General features: G+C 44.0%; 1 protein-coding gene across 2 annotated transcripts in view; it reads right to left on the reverse strand.

Moving 5' to 3' along the window:
- The window catches only part of RAP1B (RAP1B, member of RAS oncogene family), a 113,387-nt gene that overhangs the window by 27,562 nt on the left and 60,584 nt on the right, over positions 1–25,241 (reverse strand). For both annotated transcript variants that reach the window (XM_073620080.1, XM_073620081.1), the window contains exon 3: positions 877–945. In XM_073620080.1, the coding sequence (XP_073476181.1) occupies positions 877–945 (69 nt within the window). The remainder of the gene's footprint in view (positions 1–876; positions 946–25,241) is intronic.

The raw sequence follows: 25,241 nt of genomic DNA on the forward strand, positions 1-25,241 counted from the left end.
AAGCTTTCTTCTGTCTAAATGATGTCCAGCAAAAGCTCATCATGCTTATATTAAAGATACTGAAAATGTCACTTGCAGTCAGCGTGATGTATAAGCACTATCCCTGTTTTCCAAAGCTGTAGGCTATGCATGTCCACTGCCCTACTCTGCAGGAAATGCTGACAGTTCAGTTTCATGAGTCTATCTGTTCTATTCAGTTGAAATGAAACAATCAAGTACTACCATAGGGAGAAAAAATAAGCTAGCAAACTTTTCTGTTCAGAATGGCCCTGAAAATAAATTAAAGTGCTCTGCTGGATACAACAAGTTTTTCCAGAATATTTGAATTGCCTTATGTATTAGTCTACAAAGAGGAAAGGTTGCCACAAAACACTGAACTCCCCAAGCATAACTGCCCTGAGAATTCCATTTCTGTCAGGAGCCATTTCATCGGTCAGCAGCATCAGTTTGAACCTGTGACATGTGAGAAATGCGTTTGAAAACAATACATTGCTAATATGCTCAGACATCCATCACTTCCTCCTATGCATGTCACTCTTGAGTTGTCGTCTAGAATATATTAAAAGCTGGTGATAACAGAATTTATTTAGTGCTGATAAATGTTCAAAATGCTGTGAATATGCAAATATATTACAATTATAATATAACATACTAATACTAACTCATCTTTATTTGAGCAACTGATGCCAAGGAAATGGGTGGCATCAGTCTACAAAATCTGTGCAGTTAGGCCTCTTGCACACAGGACATTTTTCTTTGATCCAGGGGAGAAAAAAGCAGCATAACTAAGAAGGTAAAGTGTGTTGTGGTCAGAAATACATTTCCTTTAAATTTACTGCAAAAGGAAACTTGTAACACTATTTGAAAATGGCTCACCTTTCTGTAGGAGTCTTCTATTGTGGGATCATACTTCTCAACAAAAATTCCTTGGACAAACTGGACAGTCTGGAGGAAAAATGGAGAGACTGTAATTACAGGGTGTAAAAGCATTGTTTCAAGCTTTACAAAACACTAATAACCAGCCAGGAAACTTGGCTGTCACTTTAGTACCCTTGCCTACTACCTGACCATTGTCAAATATTTGTTTTTGACAGACAGTATAGAGTAGAGGAGAAACCATTACTGATACAAAAAGGAAAGTCCAGCTCTGGGTTCCTTTTCTGTATTCTTTATACATGAAACATATGTTTGTCATTGGCAGGATATTTTCCAGATTGGCAATTACCATGTGCTATACATAGCTAAAATCAGAAACACTAATACATGGATAAAATGTACTGTTAAAGTGGACGTTTACTCAAACATTCATCTGAATTAGGGGTATCCAATGTTTGGCCACAAAGAGTTTAGCATGCAGCCCAGGCCTGTCTAGAGGGACGCCGGGGATACCATGCAAACACAGCAGCCACAGAAAAGCCCTGCACATCCACGTATGTAGAGGCGCTGGGGATGTTATGCAAACATATCAGCCACAGCAGCATACATTGACAAGCAAGGCAAATGCACGTCTGGAGGGATGCCAAATGCTCGTCTGGAGGAAATTGAATCCACACCAGTGATTAGGGCAGGTGCAATTGTAGCGACAGTTCCTACTGCGGCTCTCAGCGGGTAGTTGCAGCTGCCGAGCCCGTTCACTATAATGCCAATTTCCTGGCATCCGTACCCATTCGCTTCTTTCTAAACAGCCATCGATTACCTGCGGTGATCACTGCTGGACGCACTTTACCTGCACCCAGCAGAGATCACCGCAGGTAATCATCGGCTGTGCAGAGAGACGCAAATAGCTGCAGCCATCGGCGAACTGTCATCATAGTGAACTGTCCCAGGGGCAACACCTATCTGCTGAGAGCCACAGGAGGAACTACTCATCAGCTCTCCTTATTGTTAGTGTATTTTATGTGCAGTCCAAGACAATTCCTCTTCTTCCAATGTGGCCCAGGAAGGTCAAAAGGTTGGACACCACTGACCTAAATGATAGATGCACTATAAAAGGCCCCCCAGAACATCCCCTCCATCCACTTCACCAAACCCTTATACATACATATCTACATAAATAGGTTCAGATGAATAGAGATCTCAGTGCTGTGGCCTGGAGATTATACGCCAACACATCAGAAATCACAGAGTATAAAGGATTATATCCAGTCCATAGTATAAAATAAAGAGGACTGAAGGTCCACAAGAGAATCAAGGAGGAATAAACCAGCATAACAAAATTAATTGAAAAACCATTAGAAAATACTAAAAATTACACCTCTACCATTATATCCAGAGTGCATGGTCTATAAAGTAGTCGTGTAGATGGTCCATTACACTCTGTGGCAGGCCTGATAGATCTTCAAAGGGATGGGTTATAGCATTCCCAGAGGCTTTAGAGCATCAATCCAATTAAAGTTATGTTGAATAAGAGGTCTACTTGCTGGGTAGATACAAATACATGCAAGTAGACTTCATCTGCATTGGGGTTTATTTAGAAAAGGCTATGTAAGCGCAGTAGGCAGCAGTCTCTGACGCTGAAGAGCACAGAACAGCTACCCAGTCCAGCAATGGCAAAAGCTCTATGCCCACTGAACTGGGGTCTGTAGTGGGAAGTAAAGAGATGCACACTGGACGTTTTGCTATCTCTCCTAGACTCCTTTCGTCCTGGCAGTGGTGTTTTAGCAGAAAAATGCTTGACGCCTGTCAATGCATGTAACGTGTTTAGGCATCAAATACTTAGGTGTTAATTTCATTGGTCAGAATAATTTAATTCAGCCACTGAAATTAATTCATGCTCAAGCACTAAATGCGCCTAGTGTTCAGGCACATTTAGACGCATATACAGGCATTAAGCGTTTTTTCTTCCAAATCCCTGCTTCACCTGGATGAGCTGGCAGTGCTTATTTTCCTGCCGTATGCACCTATGTGTGCTTGGACACTTAGGATTACATGCAGGAATGTTTATTATTACTACTATACAGGATTTATATAGCGCCAACAGTTTGCACAGCGCTTTAAAACATGAGAACAGACAGTACAGTTAGGAATCAGAGGGCCCTGCTCATTAGAGCTGAAAATCTAAAAAAAAAAAAAAAAAAGGGTAATAAATGGGGGGGGGGGGGGGGGGGGGTGCTGGATGAGCTAGCTGATGGAGAAAATAAAAGTACAGTTGTTAGGTGGAGGCAGGAAAGGCTTCTCTGAAGAGAAGGATTTTCAGGGATCACCTAAAAAGAGGGAGGAAACAAAAAAAAAAAAAAAAAAAAACACAAAACACCAGATGCCCCTAGAAGCAGCATAAAAAACGTCTAGTGTGCACAAGGCCTTAAACTTGTGAGCAATAGAAGAAAAAAAAATCATTAAAAGAAGTCACTGGGATGAAGGACGGCAAACTGATGCAAGAATAAACCGCAGGCACCTATAAAAGATACCTGCAGCAGTCCGCTATACCTTCTTGTCAGAACCGAATCTCAGATCATTCTAAAAAAAGATTTTGGCCCTTCCTGATGGTGTCAAAACTTGCCCACTTCTTCCTACCTTCCCATCAGAGTGATGGACCACTATAAATGTGTAGGAACAAAAAACTCAGTACGCCCTGGTTCACATTGGTACGATTTGACATGTCAAATCGGCAGCAATTGCCGGCAATGGCACCGTCGTAATAGGTGCGGCGCACGGATTTCAAAAAGTCTTTTCTGTACTACTTTTTGCTATTTCGGGCTACGATTTACATTGATATTTGCACAGAAACCTGCACAGATGTCTCTGAAATCGTGGTCGAAATCAGGACTGAAATGCGGGCGTGAAATCATGCGAGTTCAGCTGAACTCGCACAGCTTCATTCCCGCAGCCCAGTGTGAACCTGGGCGAAAACTTCAAACACTAGTTAGTGGGACTGCTTCAGCAGTCCCACTATTGTTATTCATTTTTTTAATTTATTTTTTATTTTAATTTTATTCCGTACGTTTTTTGGCTCTGTGCAACTTCTGCATACTTTCAGCTATTAAAATCATTCAACTTTTAAAATTTTCAGCTAATGATGGGACTTTTTCAACTTTTTTTCTACGATTTATACTTTTTAAAATATGAAGCTTAACACTTTTTTTTTTTTAACATTGAAGTCAATGAGCATGCTTCAAATCCTTAAAATCTTCTTCCATTTCTAAAAGTTTCAGCTCCTTCATACTTTCACCTACAGACGCCAAACAAACATTAAAATGTTCACAAAATATTCAGCTATCTGGCTATATCTTTTCAGTTTGGTATCTTCTACAGTTTTTGTGAAAAAGCTGTTTAAGTTTAGTGATCATTTCAGGAAATTTCATTTTAAAGGCTTTTGTTGCCATGGTTACCAAAGCTTCTTATACACAGTGATGGGCAGTGGGGGAGGCGGCTGGAGCATCTCAGCTCTGATTACAGAGCCCGGGGGAGGGGTTAGACACACCATGTACGGATTTATAATAGAGGAATATGATGGGGCAGTTTTGACGGTGGCAATATGATGGGGCAGTTTTGAGGGGCCAATTCTGGTGGGGGCAGTTATGATGGGGGCAATTTTGATGAGGGCAGTTATGACTGTGGCAATATGATGGGGGCAGTTTTGATGGGGCAAATTTGATGGGGGCCGTTTTGATCGGGAAGTTTTGATGTATAAACTTCTTCACATTTCCCAGCGAAACGCACAGCCAACTTCTTTTTTAAATCGCTGGAATGCCCACATTTTTAAGTTTATCAACATAAGTTTTATACTGATCTGTTTATAAAGGCCGTGTGTCTCTAACGTTGAAGTCGCTGTTTCCATAGCATGTACTGTTGTGAATTTATTAAGGCTTGTTTGAAGGGTTCTCTCACACTGTCTCTCACTCAGGCAGCTAGCAGATAGTGAGGAGATGTTTTTTACAGTGTGTTCAGGGGACAGGCAGATAGGGAGATGCTATTCAGCATTCCCACGCGTTTTACCCAGGAAATGCATTTTCTAGTTAGGTTTTGCCTGTTATAACAGTTTTGCATTTGCCACTGACATTTGGGAGGCTGCTATATGTATGTACTGCGCGCCCGCACTTCATAACTGAAACTCTTTGCCCCTTTTCACCATGACAATGTCTTTTTCACAAACTTGCACTAGAATTGGTCATTTCCACCTGACAGTTACTGGTTTCATAATTTTTTGAAAACTCTTACTAAACTTTGCAATTCAACTCACTTAAGGATTTGCCACCTGCTAATAATGTGGATAATAAAACGTTCAAAATGAAAGTCAGCCTGTGCTTTCCTGATTACAGCAAATACTTTAATTGTGTTGAGCAAATTAAATTATGGAATGCCCTCAGGTAAATGGGTGTACCTAAACATCTCTTTTTTTTTTGAAGAACCTCTACCCTGATCAAGAAGCCAGTTATGAAATGGAAACACAGACTAGTATCTGATCATGAGGAAAAAAAGCTGTGTTGGATTAAAATTTCAAGTTTGATCAAAAAAACCAATCTCCCCTTGTCAATACCATAAATGTTTAAGTGATCGGGCAGCTGTAGAGCAGGTCACTTTTACGCAACAGCCAAAAGCTAGCTGAATTTTTTTTTATTTCAAGCTCATGGCTGTTAGCCATGAGCTTGTTTTAACCACTTGAACTACAGGATGTTTTAAGACAGCCTAAAGGACAAAAAGTGGTTTAAAAAAAAAAAAAAAAAAAAGGATCCAGCTACATGTGTCTATAAGTACTAAGATCAGAATGGCCCATGCTATGATGCTTTCTGTCACTGTTTAAGGATGTAAAAGATGGACAATGAGGAAGCAAGACAGGAAACATGATGCCTTTAAACTTGTTGGTGATGAATTCTAGTATTATTGTGGAGAGCAAGAACGATGAACAAATGAATCCTTTAACAAATCAAACACATATCTTTTACTAGAAGCCCATATACCAAAACTGAAGGGATCTTGTTTTGAGCATACTATGAGAAACAAAAGCAACAACTTATGCACGTGACCATAAAAGAGACACACCCAGTACCCATCTTATACTGAGAAATATGGATGGGCTCGGGTGTGTTCGCACACTCCACGTGCAGAGCCCGCCAGGAAGTCGGCACGGCGCTGCACTCAACACAGGCAATGAGACATTTTCCCGATGTGCGTCTGCAGAGATTTGGGAAATGTCTCACTGCCTTGATTAGCGCAGCGCCGGCTTCCTGGCGGGCTCTGCAGGTGGAGTGTGCGAACACGCCTGAACCCATCCTTACTGAGGAATATGCAAGCAGTGTTTGCTCTCCGAACCCTCCTCAGTTTGCCTCTCTAATATCTCTTTCTGCGGTCTTCGGCTTTAAAACTTTATTTGATCACTGACATGCAGCAAGCACACTGTAAGTGAGGTCATACTTATTTCCAATTAATAACTTGGAATACACTGATGCCAGTGGATCAGCATTACCACCGAGCAAATAGCATTTTTAGGAGTACCACTACCTACTGGTACTTACAAACACCTGTCCTGATCTTCAAATAATCCCTGTGGTGCTCTCAAGGGCCCTAGGTCAAAAATGTATACAGCGCCTTGACTTACTCAAACTAAGACTAAAGCCTCGGACACAGGATACAATTGTTGGCCAATCAAGAGTTAGATTTTTTGCAAAAGGGTGTGTGCCAGGATCTTGTCTTGCATACTAACGGTACACAATTGTCATGCGACAAACAAAACGTAGTGATGTACTACGAGGAATTTCAGGTCCTTGAGAGCAACCCTTTGGGCCCCTTCTGCTAATTTCGTGTTTGGTGAGCATTGATTCCGAGCATGCATGTTTGTACTTTCCACATTTTTGACGGATTTGTGTACTGACCATACAAAAATCTGACGTTCAACCGTTGTCCGCCGAAAATTTACTAGCCATCCATTATTTGTTGGCCGAAAGATGGACAATTGTCAAAAGAAGCATACCAACGGTAAGATTTAATGACAGTCTGTCAAAAGACAATCCCCTGGCAACAATCGTATTTTGTGTACGAGGCTTTATTTAGCCTTGCGGCTCACAGCGCAAACCCCCATCCAATACCAACTGTCATATGCCTGACTGTCCACTGAAGTTCTGCAATGTAGGAAAAATGCCATGTCAGGGTTTGTAGGGGGCAGTTCGAAATGCAACCTGTTCATATAAATTGATCTTGCGTGCAACAGATATTTACAGATTTGGTGCCCACGCTTTAGCTCTGTTGCGATCTTAGAAGTGTTTTAGGACAGATTTACGTTAAAATAGTTTTACTTTATAACTGGGGCCTGTCATCCCTGACTTCTGGGCAAAGTGCTTCCAATGTCTACCCTTTAGGAGACACAGACACACAGGACTATCTGGCCAAGAGCTGGGGAACATGGGTGTCTGACGCAATCTTATGCATTTGAGATGCCAGTCATTTGCAAAAAGTTAAGAAAAAAGCACATAATGATCTTATATTGCTGTAAAAATTACCCCATGGTTGAAAGAAAAATGCACCTGTCAGGGCCCCCCTCCACACTATGTTGCATTAGTGCATTAACATGCACTGCTATAATTTAGCCCAAATAACTGAATTGGTTGCCAACACACACCGGAGCAACACATTTGAGTTGTAAAAGGTGCTTTGGGGTGCCACTCAAAATGCTGGATAAAAGTATTCTTTCAAAATGAATGGTACTGCAAGGCAGTAACGTGCATTACCGTAATGCATACATATGAAGCCAGCATAAAAAAAGTCACGTCGTAGTCCCAGCACCTGTTTGTGGAAACCTGGCTCTCCTTTGCTGTGTAAAGCCTCCCAGGGGATCCTTACATCCAGCATATTTCTGGGTGCGTCAGATGCCTGCCTCCACCACTGAGCTCTGTGGTTCCTCCCGCTTTTTTTTTTTTTTTTCGACAAGATCACTTTAATTCTATGCTCATGTACACTAGTCCTAATAAAAGTAATGGCTTTTGATGTATGATTTTAATCAGGTTTTAAACGTTAAAAACTGGCCAACAAGTTTGCTAAAATACGGTTTCAGTCTTGTGTGACAAAACCATTTTAAAGTACATCACAGCTCTCAATCACTTATCAAGTTCCGCATGAAGCAGATTTTAGCGGCAAGGCAAAATAGATTGTGTGCAATTTTACTCATTACAAGTCACACTCATCCAATGGCCTGACATTCCCCTCCATTGAACACACACTAGGAAGCCTTGGAGACTAGTACAAACAGATAAAGTACACAGGATCTCTCCTTTGTACTGCTAATGGTGTTACATACTGTTCTAAGCTTATCTAAATGTTTCTGGAAAAAGCAACGCAACATCTGTCTATTCCCATTAGCAGAGCAGACGTAATAACCAATATAACAATATTGATCTAAGTAGTCAAAGTGAAAATCTAAAATAAAAACTAAAACGTAGTCAAAGGGAGAATAATATACACTAAGTTATGTAATACAACACACATTGTCTATGCCAGGGGTAGGCAACCTTTTGAGCACACTGTGCCGAAAAATATTTTCAAAGAAATTGAGAATGCCGATTTTATAACAAAAAATGTCAACTTCACACTCTCAATCATGAAAAGGATTTTTTATAAGCAAATGTTGTGAACTACTTGAGTAGTGAGAAATTAATACCCTGTACTCGCGTCTCGAATCAGCCCCAATTCCTGCAACTCCACACTTCAGATTAGCCCCAATTCATGCACCTTCACACCTCTGAGCACTGTCCCCCCCCCTGCACATCTGCCCCACCTCTGCCCCCCCCTGCACATCTGCCCCACCTCTGCCCAACCCCTGTGCCCCCCCTGCTCATCTGCCCCACCTCTGTCCCCCCCTTGCACATCTGCCCCACCTCTGTCCCCCCTGCACATCTGCCCCACCTCTGTCCCCTCTGCACATCTGCCCCACCTCTGTCTTCCCCCCCTGCACATCTGCCCCACCTCTGTCTTCCCCCCTGCACATCTGCCCCACCTCTGTAACCTCCTGCTCATCTGCCCCACCTCTGTAACCTCCTGCTCATCTGCCCCACCTCTGTCTCCCCCCCCCCTGCACATCTGCCCCACCTCTGTCTCCCCCCCTGCACATCTGCCCCACCTCTGTCTCTCCCCCCCTGCACATCTGCCCCACCTCTGTCTCCCCCCCCCCTGCACATCTGCTCCACCTCTGTAACCTCCTGCTCATCTGCCCCACCTCTGTTCCCCCCCCGCTCATCTGCTCCACCGCAGTACCTCCCTGCACATCTGCTTCCACCACTGAACCATCTTCTCATCTGTCCGAACACTGAAATTATCTGCTCATCTGTCCCACCACTGTATCTCCTGGACAACTGCCCCACCACTGCACCCCCTTGCTCTTCTGCCCCACCACTGCACCCCCTTGCTCTTCTGCCCCACCACTGCACCCCCTTGCTCTTCTGCCCCACCACTGCACCCCCTTGCTCTTCTGCCCCACCACTGCACCCCCTTGCTCTTCTGCCCCACCACTGCACCCCCTTGCACATCTGATCCACCGACATATCCCCATGCTAGTCTGTCTCACTACTGAATCACCTTCTCATCTGCCCCACCACCGTAACCCGCCTTCTCATCTGCCCCACCACTTTAACCCGCCTTCTCATCTGCCCCACCGCTGTAACCCGCCTTCTCATCTGCCCCACCACTGTAACCCGCCTTCTCATCTGCCCCACCACTGTAACCCGCCTTCTCATCTGCCCCACCACTGTAACCCGCCTTCTCATCTGCCCCACCACTGTAACCCGCCTTCTCATCTGCCCCACCAATGTACCTCCTGTACATCTGTCTCACCTCTGTATCCCCTGCTCTTCTGCCCCCACATCTGTTTCCCCCTGCTCATCTGTCACACCAATACACCTCCTTTCACATCTGACCCCCCCCTCATCTGTCCTACCACTGTAACCCCCTTCTCATCTGCCCCATCACTGTACCTCCCCCTACTCTTCTGTCCCACTGCTGAAGCCCCTTCTCATCTCTTCAACCACTGTACCTCCCTGCACATCTGCCCCGCCGCTGTACCTCCTGTTCTTCTGTCCCACCTCTGAACCCCATCTGCTCATTTTCCCCACCGCTGTACCCTCTTCTCATTTATGATATGCAGAGTGGTGAAAGGAAAGTGAGATGAAACATCTACCTGTCCTGGCACACTCATCCTGCTGATCCAACTCTCGCAACCAGACCACGTGCTTGTATGTGATGTCACCTACAAGCCTCTGGAATGGATGCGTAATGATGAGCTCAGGTCTGGGGCATTTTCTGAAAGCAGTGGGCCTGTGTGCAGGATCATAAGTTGGGCCCCCACCGCAGCAAAAGATGGGTGTGATTTTCATTGCGCTGAATACTGGCTGGGGCTTAAAGGGACACAGAGTGCAAGGGTTCAGTAGTGACACAAAGGTTCAGGAATGATTTCAACAAAGTTCCCAGAAGCTCAACAGTAATTCCATAAGCGGTCACCCGATTTGGGGTTTTCTCAATCACAGTAATATCCCTTCTTTCTGAGATTGGTAGTGGCAACCAAGTGAGTCATCTTCCTCCCAGATGGTGGACAGGGCTAGCAGGACTGTGTTTGGCTTTAGCAACGGCCAATGACAGTCCTCCTGGAAACAGGGGCCGCAGCCCCCCCCCACCCCCAGCAGAACTGCACCCAATCTCTTCCCCATCACAAAAGCTGACAAGCGCAGCTGCAGCAAAGTTAGAGAACCAATGTTTGGCATCTTTTACAATGTGTGGGGGCACGGTGTGGGGAATTCTGAAACTGGAATGCATTAGTGTCTCACGGACACTTTCTTGCGCTGCTCTGCTGATGGGGAGGGAGTCGAGTGCCGGAAAAAGAGGCTTCGAGTGCCGCTTGCAGCACCAGTGCCAGGGGTTGCCTACCCCTGGGTCTATGCTAACCAATAACAAATGCCTAAGTGAAAAAACGCAATACGGAGGCATATTCTGTTTATAGCACAGCCCAACAAGAAAAAAAAAAATCTTTTTCTTGGTGCTTTGCTTTTTAGACCTGTTCTTGGGGTAACTGGGGTGCAGACTCTGAAAATTCCATTGCCTAGTCTGCATCAGCTCTAGTTTCTTACATATGATCCAATTTATATAATTTGGTCAGTTTTTGAAAAGATCTTGCTGATCAATTTGTTCATCGTTATCTAGTTTGTGTTTTTGCATACAAGTTAGCAGATAGCGAGTGTGTTTATGTATTTCCAACTGTAATTTTACATCAGCAACGTTGGATCCTAAAGTGTAAGTTATTGACTGTATTGTTATGATCGTAAAGGACGGGAGTCTCCAAACTTTTTAAAGAAAGGGCCAGTTTACGGTCCTTCAGACTTTAGGCCCCTTTCACACCGAGGCGCTTCTACAATGCCCATAAAACGCTGAGCGCTTTTGGGTCGTTTTTAACCACTTGCTTACTGGGCACTTAAACCCCCTTCCTGCCCAGGCCACTTTTCAGCATTCAGCGCTGTCACTCTTTGAATGGCAGACCATTGCGTGGTCATGCAACACTTTAACCAAATTACATTTTTTTTCACACAAATAGAGCTTTCTTTTGGTGGTATTTAATCACGGCTGGGTTTTTTGCTCAAAAAAAGAAAAAAAAAAAAGACTAAAAATTTTGAAAAAAAAAAAAAAAAAAGTTTCATAGTTTGTTATAAAATTTTGCAAACAGGTAATTTTTCTCCTTTATTGATGTGTGCTAATAAGGCGGCACTGATAGGTGGCACTGCATAGCAGCAGTGGCTCTCTGTGTATGGGACCGACGTTCCTCTGACCAAAGCCGGTAATCAGCTTTTTTTTTTCTCTCTCCTCCCACTGTCAGCGTGAGAAAAAAAAAAAAAAAAAGCCGATTACGATCTTCTGTTTACATCACGTGATCAGCTGTCATTGGTTGAGAGCTGAACACGTGGTAAGGGGCTGGGATCAGGATCCTTCGGCTATAGCATGGGTGGGAGGTGGTTAAAAGGACACGCGACTCAAAAACTTCAATCAAAACTATTTTGAAGGAGCTTTTGAATCACTTTTCGGGGGCTTCCTATTCATTTCAATGGAGAGGGGTATGTTTGACGAATTTTTTTTTTTTTTAAAGCTCTCCAAAGATGCTGCATGCCAGATTTTTTTCACCACACTGCCAGCGCTCCGCTCCAGTGCAAGAGCACTCGTTGATTTTCATGGGAAGCATTTTTCGTGAGCTTTTCAAGAGCTTTTTTTTTTTTTTTTTTTTTTTTTTTTTTTTTACAAATTACGTTCTTTATTGAAACAATATGCAGGTGTACAGTGCATTAATTTCGTGGTACATATAACATGTATAATCAGCACATCATGGATAACAGTTGGGTCGAGGCTTTACTATTTTTTAAAAAGGGAAAGTGATGGATATACAACAGGTATATTTATGTATGTAAGCTTACTTGCTACACATCAATAATTTCGGTTGTCATAATTTGCTAGCATTGCTGGTATTCTCTCTCTATTTAGGCAGATGGTATTGCATCTAGTTCATCGCATGTGGAGGCTTCATTTAGCCAGGTATCCCATATCTTATTATATTTTGTGGGGCAACCCCTATGAGCATAAATTTCTTTTTTATATGGCAGGACAGCATTTACCAATGTAACCCATTCTTTGACAGTGGGCGGTATTGCCCTAAGCCATTTCTTTGCAATAAGCACTCTGGCAATGAACAATGTTTCCTGAAGAAAAATATGATGGAATTTATCCAATTCAGGATCTGGGAATACTCCCAGCAGACACTGCTTTGGGCATAGAGTTAGAGGGGAGCCCATGTTATCATGGATAAATTTGACTATTTGGGCCCAGTAGTTTTGTATCATTGGACATAGCCAAAGGAGGTGAAAAAAATGTTCCCTGGGGACTTGCGCATCTAGGGCAAAGTGAGCTATGGTTAATTTTAAATTTGGCCAATCGTATGGGGGTCAGGTAGGTGCGATGTAGCATAAACAAATGCGTAAGACAGTCTGATAATTTATGTGAGACTTTTTTGCAGGCGTCTAGAGCTTCTTCCCATTCCTCATCCTCCATCTCGCCCACGTCTCCCCCCCAGCGCTCCTTTAGCTTATAGGCGATTGTTACCGCACCAGGGCGTATTAAGCATGAGTAGAATATGGATATTAGCTTTTGTTGATCTGGACTATTTATCACAGCCAGAATATCCAATTGTTCTAGGTTAGGTGGAGAGTTTTGAAATTGGGTCTGGAGAGCGTGGCGAAGCTGGAGGTATCGGAAGTGCATAAAGTTAGGGAAACCAAACTGGTCTTTTAGTTGTTGAAATGATTTGAGTACGTTCCCGGTGTACATGTCTGCTAAAAAAACAACCCCTCTAGAGATCCACAACTCATTATCAGGTAAATGTAATAGTTTGGGCAGGCTTGGGTTGTTCCATAATGGTGCCTGACTGTGTGTTGAGGGAATCTTAAGTTTACGTCTAACAATCTCCCATATCTTGCAGTAGGTATATAGCAGTCCCTTGCCTCCATAACCATATGTCCCATTGCGTTCTCTATTCTCTCTAAGAATAAGGTGGAAGGGGTGGATGTGTATTTTTGTAGTTCGAGAGCCTATTAAAATCATAAACCGCTCCTTATCACCTTTATCAATATGAAAGAAGTGGGATAGCTGTGCTGCCAAGTAGTACAAGTTGTAGTCTGGCAATGCTGAACCCCCTAAATCAGTGGGGTTTTTTAGCACCCGCCAGGACAACTTGTGCCGTGCTTTACCCCACACAAATGTGTTTAAAATCACTTCTATAGATTTAAAAAATCTCAGGGGTATATAGACAGGAGCGTGCCAGAATACATATAGAAATTTGGGTAACAGTATCATTTTTGTCAAGTTTACTCGACCCATAACTCCCAATGGCAGTCTGGACCATAGCTGTGTTTTAGTTTTTAAAATTTGAAATAGCGGTTCCAAGTTTAATCTAATATAGTCTTCTGGGGTGCGTGCAAATTTTATGCCTAGATATGTAATTTCACTAACTCGCATCAGTGGTGAGGATGTCTGTGTCTCTGTTGGGGCTCCAAGATCCACAGGGAGTATCTGAGACTTTTCCCAATTAATCCTTAGACCTGAATAAGTTCCAAATTGCTTGATAATTTCGAGGGCCGTTAACAAGGATTCACCCGAATCCTCTAGGTATAAAAGCATATCATCCGCATATAAACTGATCTTCTCGATCAGTGGACCACGGCGCAGACCCCCAACCCCTGGATGTTCTCTCAGTGATGTCGCCAAGGGTTCTACCGCCAAGGCGTACAATAGAGGGGAGAGGGGGCAGCCCTGGCGAGTACCTCTAGTTAGCGGGAATGTCTGCGATGTTTTACCATTAATCAAGATCCTGGCACTTGGAGCTTGGTATAGAAGCTGGATCCATCGAATGAATTTAGGACCGAACCCGAACCTGGCCAGACACTCCCAAAGGTAGTCCCATTCGACAGAGTCGAACGCTTTAGCAGTGTCCAGGGACACTACCACTCTGGTGCCCATTCGGTCGTGTCTGGCCTGTAAGTTCATATATAGCCTACGTAAATTAAACGCTGTATTTTTTGTCGGCATGAATCCGGTTTGATCGGGGTGTATAAGACTCAATATCACCTTGTTCATACGTAGTGCCAGGACCTTGGCCAATATTTTTATATCTAGTTGTAGTAGAGAGATGGAGCGGTAAGATTCTGGGAGTGTTGGGTCTTTACCCGGCTTTAGTATAAGTACAATAAATGCCTCATTCATTGATTTAGGGAGGGAGCCCGATTCGAATATGTAGGTAAATATTGCGTGAAGTTTGGGGGTTAAGATCTCGCTGTAGGTATCATAAAACTCCAGTGGGAGACCGTCGGACCCAGCAGCTTTTGAGGAGGCTAGGTGGGACATGGCTTCCGCAACATCCTCTTTAGAAATGGGCGCCTCCAGTATCTCTATTTGGGAGCTTGTTAATTGTGTGAAGGTTACATTGGATAGGAAGTCTGCTATTTCTTGTTTTGATTTGTTAGTCTTGGACGAGTATAGAGAAGCGTAGAAGGCACGGAACACATCAACCACCCTGTCAGGATCTTGTATCAGAGTTCCCGCATGATCTCGTAGGGCAACAACAGTAGGTGGCCTGTGTTCCATGTGAGCCAAGTAGGCCAATAAACGTCCCGCGCGTTCCCCACACTCGTATACTTTTTGTTTGATGTAAAATATTTTTCTTTCTGCTCTTTCAAAGTGAAGCCCATTCACTATACGCGTTTGTAGTTTTACCTGGTTCGCCGTTTCGGTGGATGGGTGTTCTGAAAAGGCTCTGTCTGCAGCTGTCATTGTTAGTACGTTTGTGTCTGGCTATTTTTTGTGATAAAAGCATGCGGGCGTGGGTTTTAAACATGTCCCAAACTAGGTCAAAAGGGGCTGTGCCTATGTTGGTGCGGAAGAAGAACTCCCATTCCTCCCCCAGATCATTTAGCCCGGGACAACTGAGAGCCAGAAGGGGTTAAGCCTCCATGTGTAAGAGGAGGAGGGAGGGCCCACTTCAAGTTCTATAAAACAGGGGGTGTGATCTGAGAGAATGCGGGGGGACATCCCTGCTTTTTTAAGGTTTGGTGCCAGTGTGTTGGATATAAGGATTAAGTCGATTCTCGACATGGTGTTGTGTGTCGCAGAGAAGCATGTAAACGCTTTTACCAAGGGGTGGTGGGATCTCCAAGCATCTAGTAGGCCCATCTCACTTAGTAATTTCCCGAAACGTGTGGGGGAGGGTGTATTGTCAATCGGAGATGTCAGGGAAGTCCTGTTTAGGTGGTTGTCCAGTACCGTATTAAAATCTCCCATCCACAGAGCTGGGATTGTGGGAAATTGTGCCATAAAGTCCAGTCCCTCATTAATGACATTAAACTGAAACGGGGGAGGTATATATATTGCCAGCAAAAGTACTTCTAGTCCATTTAATCTGCAGTGTATAAATAGAAATTTGCCCTGGGGGTCAGATCTCAATGTCAGCATAACAAACTGCGTTGTTTTGGCTACCAATATCGCCACCCCTCTGGAATAGGCTGAGTATGGGGCCTGGTAAACCCATCCCAACCAAGGTTTTTTAAGCGAAAGCATTAATTGACCAGTTAAATGTGTTTCTACCAAAACCATCACTTGTGCCTGTTGTGCCTTAAGGTACGTCATAATGGCATTCCTTTTGGATTTGTCTCTAAGACCCCGAACATTCTACGCTAAGCATTTTAGGGATGACATAGCGTTGTGATCAAAGCATATGCATAGCTCTCATTTTGTGTCAACCTGTCCCAGCAACTGGGCGTACTCACCCAATAATGCTGGGAAGTGTCCACCAAACAATCCGAGAGCACGCGAGCGGGTCTAGCATGTATACCTCTACCTACTTTAGCCGGATCTATATACCACTGTGAAGTACCATGTGTTGTGATAAAATCAATAAGAACGATGAACTTAAAACTAAACAAAACATTACTATAAACCATTGCACCGATCTGGCTGGGCTCACCACATCCCCCGCGCAAGTATACACGGGGAACGTGCTCTCAGACAGACCAGGGAATCTTAGCTTGTGAAACGTTAACAGTATAAGCCTGTATTGAAATAGCGGGGTCCAATATGGCTCCCGCGACTAGTGGGACGAACATCCGCTGAAAAGCCAGCAACAATGTGATGAAAGCTATCTTCAGGAGCGGGCTTATCAAATAAGGTGGTAGGATAAAAAAACATAAAACAGTCACTGCATGCCCAGTCATTTAACTTTTAGGTGGGGAATAGCTTGAGGGTACCCTAGACATTCGACAATCACAGTATTAGCCTTTAGGGTGATTAAGGGTCTAAAGAGGTGAAGGCGGTGTGCCCATTCTGGAAGCATGGGGGAAGAAAGGGAGGAGAGCCTGAGAGATGGGCACAGGCCTGCTGCTGGAAGCTGTTGTGATGATCTCTCTTTTGGTTCGCAGAGGAAAGTTCTGTGTCCTTCAGCACGGCCGCGCTGATGAGATTAGCAAAGAGTGCTATTCGTTTGGCAGTGAGCAACAAAAAATATCTTTCAAAACCCCCCCCCCCTCCCCCCGGGGGGGGATCGGCTGTGTGGTTGTATGTATACCGTCTCCGGTGTAGTGAATATAAGCAATCCAGCCTCTCCCATCACCCCGAGCCATAGAAAGTACAGTGCAGTGTATGGAAGGATATTGTGAGGGGGGTTGAAGTACCTGATCTTGAAGCCGGACGGGATGATCCATTAGAAAAGAAAGCTCCATGATCTTATCACAGCCGTGACAAGATGATCGGCAGGAGTGACTATTCTCCCGGTGGTGGGCGGCGAGGAGCAGCTCGGTCTTCTAGCCATGTGAATACTGCCTCCGGGGTATCGAAGAAGTGGGTGCGATCATCCCCCACCACGCGGAGCCTGGCGGGAAATAACATGGCGTAGCTGTAGTGACGGATCCGGAGTTGGCGCCTTGCTTCAGTAAAGAGCGCTCTTTTTTTCTGCACCTCCGCTGAAAAATCCGGGAACACTTTTATTTCGGAATTCCTGAAGGGGATATTGCCTTTTAGCCTTGTGAGGTGAAGGATAGCGTCCCGGTCTCTAAAGTTCAGGAATTTTGCTATAAATGTCCTGGGGGGTGCACCTTGCGGTGGAGGTTTTGCCGCTAAGCGATGCGCTCGTTCTACCACAAATGACATCGAGAATTCTGCTCGCCCAAAGGTAGAAATGAGGAGGTTTTCCAAAAATGCTGGGGGATCTGAGCCCTCCGCACCCTCCGGTAATCCCACAAAACGGAGGTTACATCTCCTCAAGCGGTTCTCCATGTCGTCCTGTTTGGAGAGGATGGAGTGGAGTTGTTGCTGCATGTGATCTGTGGCCTGCTGTAATGGCGGCATTTCATCCTCCACTCTGCTAATCCGAGTCTCCGTTTCAGTGACACGTTCCCTGAGCTTTTGTAGATCCTGCCTTATGAGGGACACATCAATCTTCACTTCCTCTATCTTGCAGGTCAGGGAGCTTTTGCAGTCTGATATTGCCTCTAGAACCCGGGCTGTATCGTCCGTCGTTGGCTCAGAGGAGGAAGATGCATCGGCGCCATTTTCACTTGAGTTCCCCTTCTCCTTCAGTCGGTATTTGTCAAGTTTAGCAATGGATTCTGCCGTTTTTTTCGGCGGCGACATGGTAGCGGGAGGTCAGTAGAAGGATATCTAGCTTTGTAGGGGTAGAAAGGCTACTGAGAATTGCAGGATTTTGAGGCTACGGATTTTCCCTCGAGCGGAGCTCCCGTGCTGTGCTCCTCACACCATGCCGGTCCAGGCCACGCCCCCCCAAGAGCTTTTTTAAATGCCAAAAGCGCTTGAAAAATTCCTCAGTGGGAAAGGGGTCCACACTGTGCCCAGTGGGAGTAAACAATGCCCAATCTTGGGTATTAGGAAGAGAAATAGTTGGTGTCAGTGGAAGGAATTATGCTCCATCATTGTTGTCAATGGAAGGAATAGTGCCCCATTGTTGGTGCCAGTTGAAGGAAATAGGTTCTATCTTTGGTGTCAGCGACAGGATTTATGCCCCATTGTCAGGGTCAATGACAGGAATAATGCCTCAAAGACCAGATAAATGCAAGCAAAGAGCCGCATCTGGCCCCAGGGCCACAGATCCTGCATTGCTATCTCCATAAATAAAGTGGAAGTCCATGCAAAAACTAAAATCCCTGCATCTATAGACACCAGGGATCTAACACTAACCTCTCTATCCCTGTAAAGAAAAAAACAAGTATACGTACCTTTTTGGAAGCCGCTCTGACCATATCCCACGCTGAGCTGTCAGCCGCTGCTTCTCTGTGTAGGTGGGCGCAGAGGAGACAAAGAGCAACAGAAGCCCCATATAGTAACTATGGGTGACCTCACTTCCCAGTCATTTCACAGCCGTTGTTGACAGAGCTTCCGGCGCTGGAGATCAGGTCAGATCAGCTTCCAACAAAAGGTATATATACACACTCATCTTATCTTTACAGATTTAGAGTGGTTAGTGATCCCCGGTGTCTATAGATGCAGGGATTTTAGATTTTGCATTGACTTCCACTTTAATTACAGTTCTGTGCATAAGGCCTTACAGTAAACGTTAAAACTCAGCAACCAGGATTTGCATATACAAATCGCTTTATGCTTAAAAACAAATCCAATCCCAATTGCCAAAATCTTTAAAGTGTTAATGTATTGGCAAATGTTCAATATTTTTACATTTTCAGCTTTCATGTAAGTAATACCAGTTGAGCCACGTTTAGGCCCTTATTGTCATGGGATGACAGTATATCTCCCAACTGTGCTTCTGCATGGTAACGTGCGCCCCCTGTAGAGACTACATGCTATTGTGCTGACACATTGTACAGGCAAGGCTGTCACGATCAGGAATTCAATCCAGAACAATGATGTGCAGACAATACTGAAGTGAGTGCATATAGACTGGATGTGACTGAAAGAACCTAGAGGAGATCAGCAGCACTGAGCTGCAATAGCATTAAAAAAAATAAATAAAAAAAACACACATAAAAACAATCCCTTCTGAAAAAAAGCAACTGATTATTATTTAAAAAGGTACTTGTATAGCGCCGTCAATTTATGCAGTGCTTTACATATTCATTGTACAATCTTCTAGATTGTAAGCTATAACGAGCAGGGCCCTCTGATTCATCCTGTACTGATTTGTATTTTAAGTGTACTGTCTGCCCTAATTTTGTAAAGCGCTTCGCAAACTGTTGGCGCTATATAATGCCTGTATAATAATAATAATAATACATTCACATCGGTCCCTACCCTCAAGGAGCTTACAAGCTAAGATCCCTAATTCACATTCATAGACTAGGGCCAATTTAGACCAAAGCCAATTAACCTACCAGCATGTCTTTGGAGTGTGGGAGGAAACCGGAGGACACAGGGAGAACATGCAAACTCTAGGCAGGTAGCGTCGTGGTTGGAATTTGAACCAGCGACCCTTTTTACTGCTAGGCGAGAGTGCTACTCACTATACCACTGTGCCGCCCATTTTTGATAACACAGGGCTTCAGTAAATGTCATCCAGTGCTGGCCACTAACTCTGCTGCCCTACACACTGGTACTTAAAGCAGTATTAAACCCAAAAGCAAACAATTATACTGCAGCTTACCAATTTGTAAAAGTGATGGCCTGCATTCATTTTCTTTTTTAGGCGCTCTTTGTTTTGTTTTTCTAAAGGACAAGCTATCCTGCAGATGTAGCAATTGGAGGGTTGGGATAAACCATTTACCACAGACAGGGGTCCATACAAAGATCAGCTTCTTTTATGTAAAATCTTTATCACAAAAGAGATAAAAACTTTTGCTGTAACTGCTTAAATGTATTAGCTGGAGTTTGCCTTCGATTTTTTTTAAGGCTGGTACACACTTGCTAAATATCAGTCAGTTCAGCATAAGCCGGCCAACATTTGGCCAGTGTGTACTGCAGCCTGTCTGGCTTCTGTTGAAGGGGCATGCTGGGAAAACCAGCAGCTGATCATCATCCCACCAGTGGCTGCGAGCGCTGACCGGTGCGTTCATCAAAGGATTAGTAAGCTGCAATATATTACATTTTTGGTTTAGCCTTTAATACCACTTTAAGTGACTTACAGTAATACAAGACTGATCCCAATATCAAAGAAAAAAAAAAAATGTTGAGAAACTTTACTATCCAGGTTCTTCCTAAGGATGCCAAGTCAGACACCAGGAATAAAGGCTGGTATTACCAAAGCTGGAAGGACACAAGTGCCCCTTCCCTTCCCATTTATATTCAGCTACAATTCCCTAGTACAACATTATCAGCAGCAGGTGCTTTTGAAATAAACGAAGTAGCTACTGAGACAATTCTGTTGCTAGCTCCAAACCCCACATACAAATATCAGTTGCTCAGCAACTGAGTTACACATTGCTGGAATTGCTGCAACAGACCTTCCACTGACTAACTCGATTATTTCAAGTAACAAAAACACTAAGGAGGTGGATTCTGTAGCTGCTACAACGGATTGTGTGACATGGCTCTTAATCCAAAGGTGACTGCTAAAGAACTTCTGACAGCCCATAAGATGTTTAGAAATATCTGTGATGGTTAACAAATAGCAAGCTTGATCAATATATGTTCAGAGTTTTTTTTTCTCATTTTGACTGGTACAACAGGAAAATCCAACTGAAAAAAAAATGAAGGCAACAGACTATATGATCGGGCACAGCAGCATTATTAGCCATATATAGGCAACTTGACAGTCACCAGGAGCAAGTAAGAGCAACTGAGGCTTAACTTTCTTTTCCAGCAGCCTCTCCCATCAACATCGAACTCGCTGTGCAAGAGCTAACAGAAATCTGTGCCAGAACAAACAGACATGAGGCATCTGATACAGGAAAGAACAGAGCTGACTATAAACAAATAAAACCATTTTTTTGTTTCCAGCAGCTTCAGATTTACAGCATTATCCACAAACTGCTACACTGCAAAACAAAAGGTTTCTGTAGTTTTTAACTTTGTCCTACTTTAACTGCTCAATTTGAGCCGTTTCGCTAAGCGGATAAAGGCAGAATCAGGAGAGACTCAGGATGTAAATCTAATAAGTAAAATTACAAGAACTGAAAACAGATTTTATAGTATTTTTTTTCCCCCCACTTTTTTAAACAGCGGCCTAACATTTAGGCGCTTTCAGTTTTACTTTCAGAAACCTTTCTGTATTAACAAATGATCATTAAGGACAACAGTAAGGTCAAGAATTTGAGGTGGTCATAAATGGATCAAAATTCAACAGGTTTACCAGGGACCAGCCGAATTTCGATCCCTCTTTGGTCACTCCCACTCGAAAGAAATCTATCTAATGATCGACTTCTCTTGAAGCGGAATGTTGGAACTTTTTATTCGTTCAACGGCTGCAGTGCTGATCCATGTATTCTTATAGCCGAGGAGGCCTTATGGTCAGAATCCAATAGCACAGTGAGGAGGATTCCTCCATCTACCTTTCTTGCCGTATGGCAGCACCACAAACGTAGAATGTTGATTCTCATTTACGCAAAACGCAAGAATCTCTGATGAGAGAGCAAGATTGAGATATGGGGATTTGTATCCTTTATGTCAACGGATGCTGGGAAGTCTCCTGGCTGTGCTGGGAAGTCTCCTGACTGGAGCAAAGCTACCACTGAGCACACTGACTCCATTCGAAACATCTGAACCCAGAGAAACTTGAGGCTCTTGAGGTCCAAAACTGGCCAAACATGGCTGTTTGGTTTTGGGACTTGAACAGGTCTGAGTAAAACCCAAGGAACCTTTCGGCTTCTGGTACTTACCTGATCACCCCTTGTGGAAGAAGATCGAAAGCCTAAAACAGTAATGCCCTTTTTTGCAGATTCATGGAAACATTTACCTCATAAATCGCAGAGGAGGAAATTCTTGAAATTCCAGTCCAGCAGACCCAATTGTCCACAACTGCCTCTTGCCAAAAATCCACAAATTCCAGCAAGTGCAACCAATCCGAACAAGTGAAGGGGCCCCTACACTGGGACCATTGAGCTCTATGAAACTGGCCCTGAGCTTTCCATCTAGGGTCCACAGCCTGAGGGCGCTAAAAGGACTATCTAGAAGAGCACGATCTACTGTAGATGCTGAAGGAGCAGTTGCCCATTGAGCCAGATGCTTACTCTTCTTGAGCGGTAGCACTACTCTTTACCTTCAGAAGTCTTTTGGATATATTTATCCAGATCCGTCCCAAATCAAGATTCTCCATGAAAAGTAAAATCTACCAACAACTTTTTACAAGGCAATTCTGCGGATCAGTTTTTCAACCACAGAAGCCTGCACATGTGAATGGACAAAAAGGCCAAAATGAGAAATTTGCTGAATGTAATCCTTTATGGCATTCACCGAAAAAGAGAGAGCCTGGGGTTTTACCTTCAAAATCTGCAGAGTTCGTATTAGGCAGCCGCCGAACCCAGCCCTTAAGGCTCTGGTAGACACCAATAGCTGCATAGCGTACCTAGCACAAAAAAAAAAAGTTGCGCTCAACAAGGTTTCCAATCTTATCAGCCGAGTCTTTAAAGACCTGAACGCCATCAACCAGGAAAGTCAATTTTTTATTTATAAACTGCGGCATCTACAGAGTGCATGCTCCATTTCTTTGTAAACTTTTTCTCCATTGTATAAAGCTGAGCAAATCTCTTTGGAGGCACAAACACCCTGTCTGGGTGATCCCACTCTACATACATCAAGAGAGGATGCAACGGGAAAGACTAGGAACTCTGTGGTGGCCGTAATGACCACAAAGATGAACACTTAACAGATACAGATTCTAGAAGGCTGTAACTTAATATCAGCCTGAACCATCTCTGGTCAACATCCTCTGAGCCCGAGAAACAGTCAGACCCTGGATTTTCTCAGGTTCAGACTCGTCAGATGTGGAACCCACCATCTGAGCATTCTCAAGGTCTGCCTCTTCAGTCTATGTCCCTCATCTATGTCCACTCACCCTTCATTCATTACTGGGAGGAGGACCGGCAAAAATTGTTTGCGCTTCTTACTACCTTGCCCTATGGAGTCGAACATGCCAGCAAGTTTAGCCTCTAAACTAGCCAAGGTGGATGCCAAATCCTCTGCAACATAAGCTGAAGTGGATACCATCGCAGAACCTACCATACCAGGCAGATGTAGCGGTTCTGAAGCACCTGACCTTTCAGGAGAAACTAAATTAGCAGGACTATGTCCAGAGTCTTCAGAACCTGATGGCGGTGCACATGTGCCCTTCCAACTCCCCGCTTTCTGGAAGACATTAAGCTTGCTAAAAATCTAATGGGACCTTTGTCAACCAGGCAGCCCCCAATCAGCTAAGAGGACACACATGCAACAGTGTATAGATCTCCCAAAAAAAAAAAAAAGCACTCAACTGACAGTGCCCTTCCCCAGTGGTGTACTCATGTGCTCAGCAAAATTAAGAGACCACTATGTCCCTTTAGCTGCACTGCTGTTTCTGCTGACTACAGCCTTAAACTAAGCAAGTGGCCAACTTCCCCAAAGAAAATGCCACCAGCTTCATGCATTTACCAATATGGTTGCCAGCTCTGCCCGTGACATGATTTTTGGTTGCGTACGCAGACACATGCATGTCCGCTCTTGCTGCCACAGCAGCGGCCAAAACAAAAGAAAAAAGATCTACAGTCCTGTACAAAGCCGGTCATCTGGCAAACCAATAATAGCAGCACCAGGACACAAATGGAGGAGGATCCAATCTTTACCCATCACGATGGGCTATGTCACTTTGGACCCTCAGGGACTCTATCCCCCTTTCACTGGGTCCACTGCCCAGGACCTGTATAGCACCTCCTGGAAGCACCTTGGTCAATTATTACTGCTCAGGGTTCTGTATACGCACAGCCCATTGCTAAATGGTCGCATTACAGGTAATCCCCGCTTGAACATCCACTTCTATCCTAGTGGGGCCCTGGTACCATACATCAAGGTGCCACAACTGTAGGAATGAATGCTGACAACTAATCTCCTGGTCCCTACTAGGCTCATTTGAGAATCTGAGTTGTACGATTCTGGATAAAACGAGAATAACGATTTGTTTGCTTAGAATAAAGATCATGATTCTGGGCATAACATCTTTAACATTATACAAAAAAATTGGGCTAACTTTAGTGTTTATTTTTTTTCTAAAAAAAAATTGCGTTTGAAAGACTGCTGCGCAACGACAGTGTGACAAAATATTGTATTGACTACCATTTTATTCTCTAGGGTCCCTTATATATATATATTTTTTTTAAAGAAATTTCCCAGCAAAAATTAGTTTTTTTACTTGTAAGTAACAACTGTGAAAAAGGCTAATGCCCCGTACACACGATCAGAAATTCCGCCAGCAAAAGTCGGATGTGAGCTTTTGGTCAGTAATTCCGACTGTGTGTATGCTCCATCAGACTTTTGCTGGCAGAATTCCAGCCAGCAAAAGATTGAGGGCAGGTTCTCTATTTTTTGGTCGGAAAAAGTTCCTATCCGAAAATGCGTTCATCTGTATGCAATTCGGACGCGCAAAAAAAAAATCACGCATGCTCGGAAACAATTCGATGCATGCTCAGAAGCATTGAACTTCACTTTCTCGGCTCGTCGTAAGTCACTGCGTTCTTGGCGGTCGAAAGTTCAGAGAACTTGTGTGTGACCGTGTGTATGCAAGGCAAGCTTGAGCGGAATTCCGTCGGAAAAACCATCCAAGTTTTTTCTGACGTAATTTCTGATCGTGTGTATGGGGCATTAGCCTTTAACCACTC

The sequence above is a fragment of the Aquarana catesbeiana genome, linkage group LG03 (assembly GCF_042186555.1).
Source record: "Aquarana catesbeiana isolate 2022-GZ linkage group LG03, ASM4218655v1, whole genome shotgun sequence".
NCBI classification, from domain to species: Eukaryota; Metazoa; Chordata; class Amphibia; order Anura; family Ranidae; genus Aquarana; species Aquarana catesbeiana.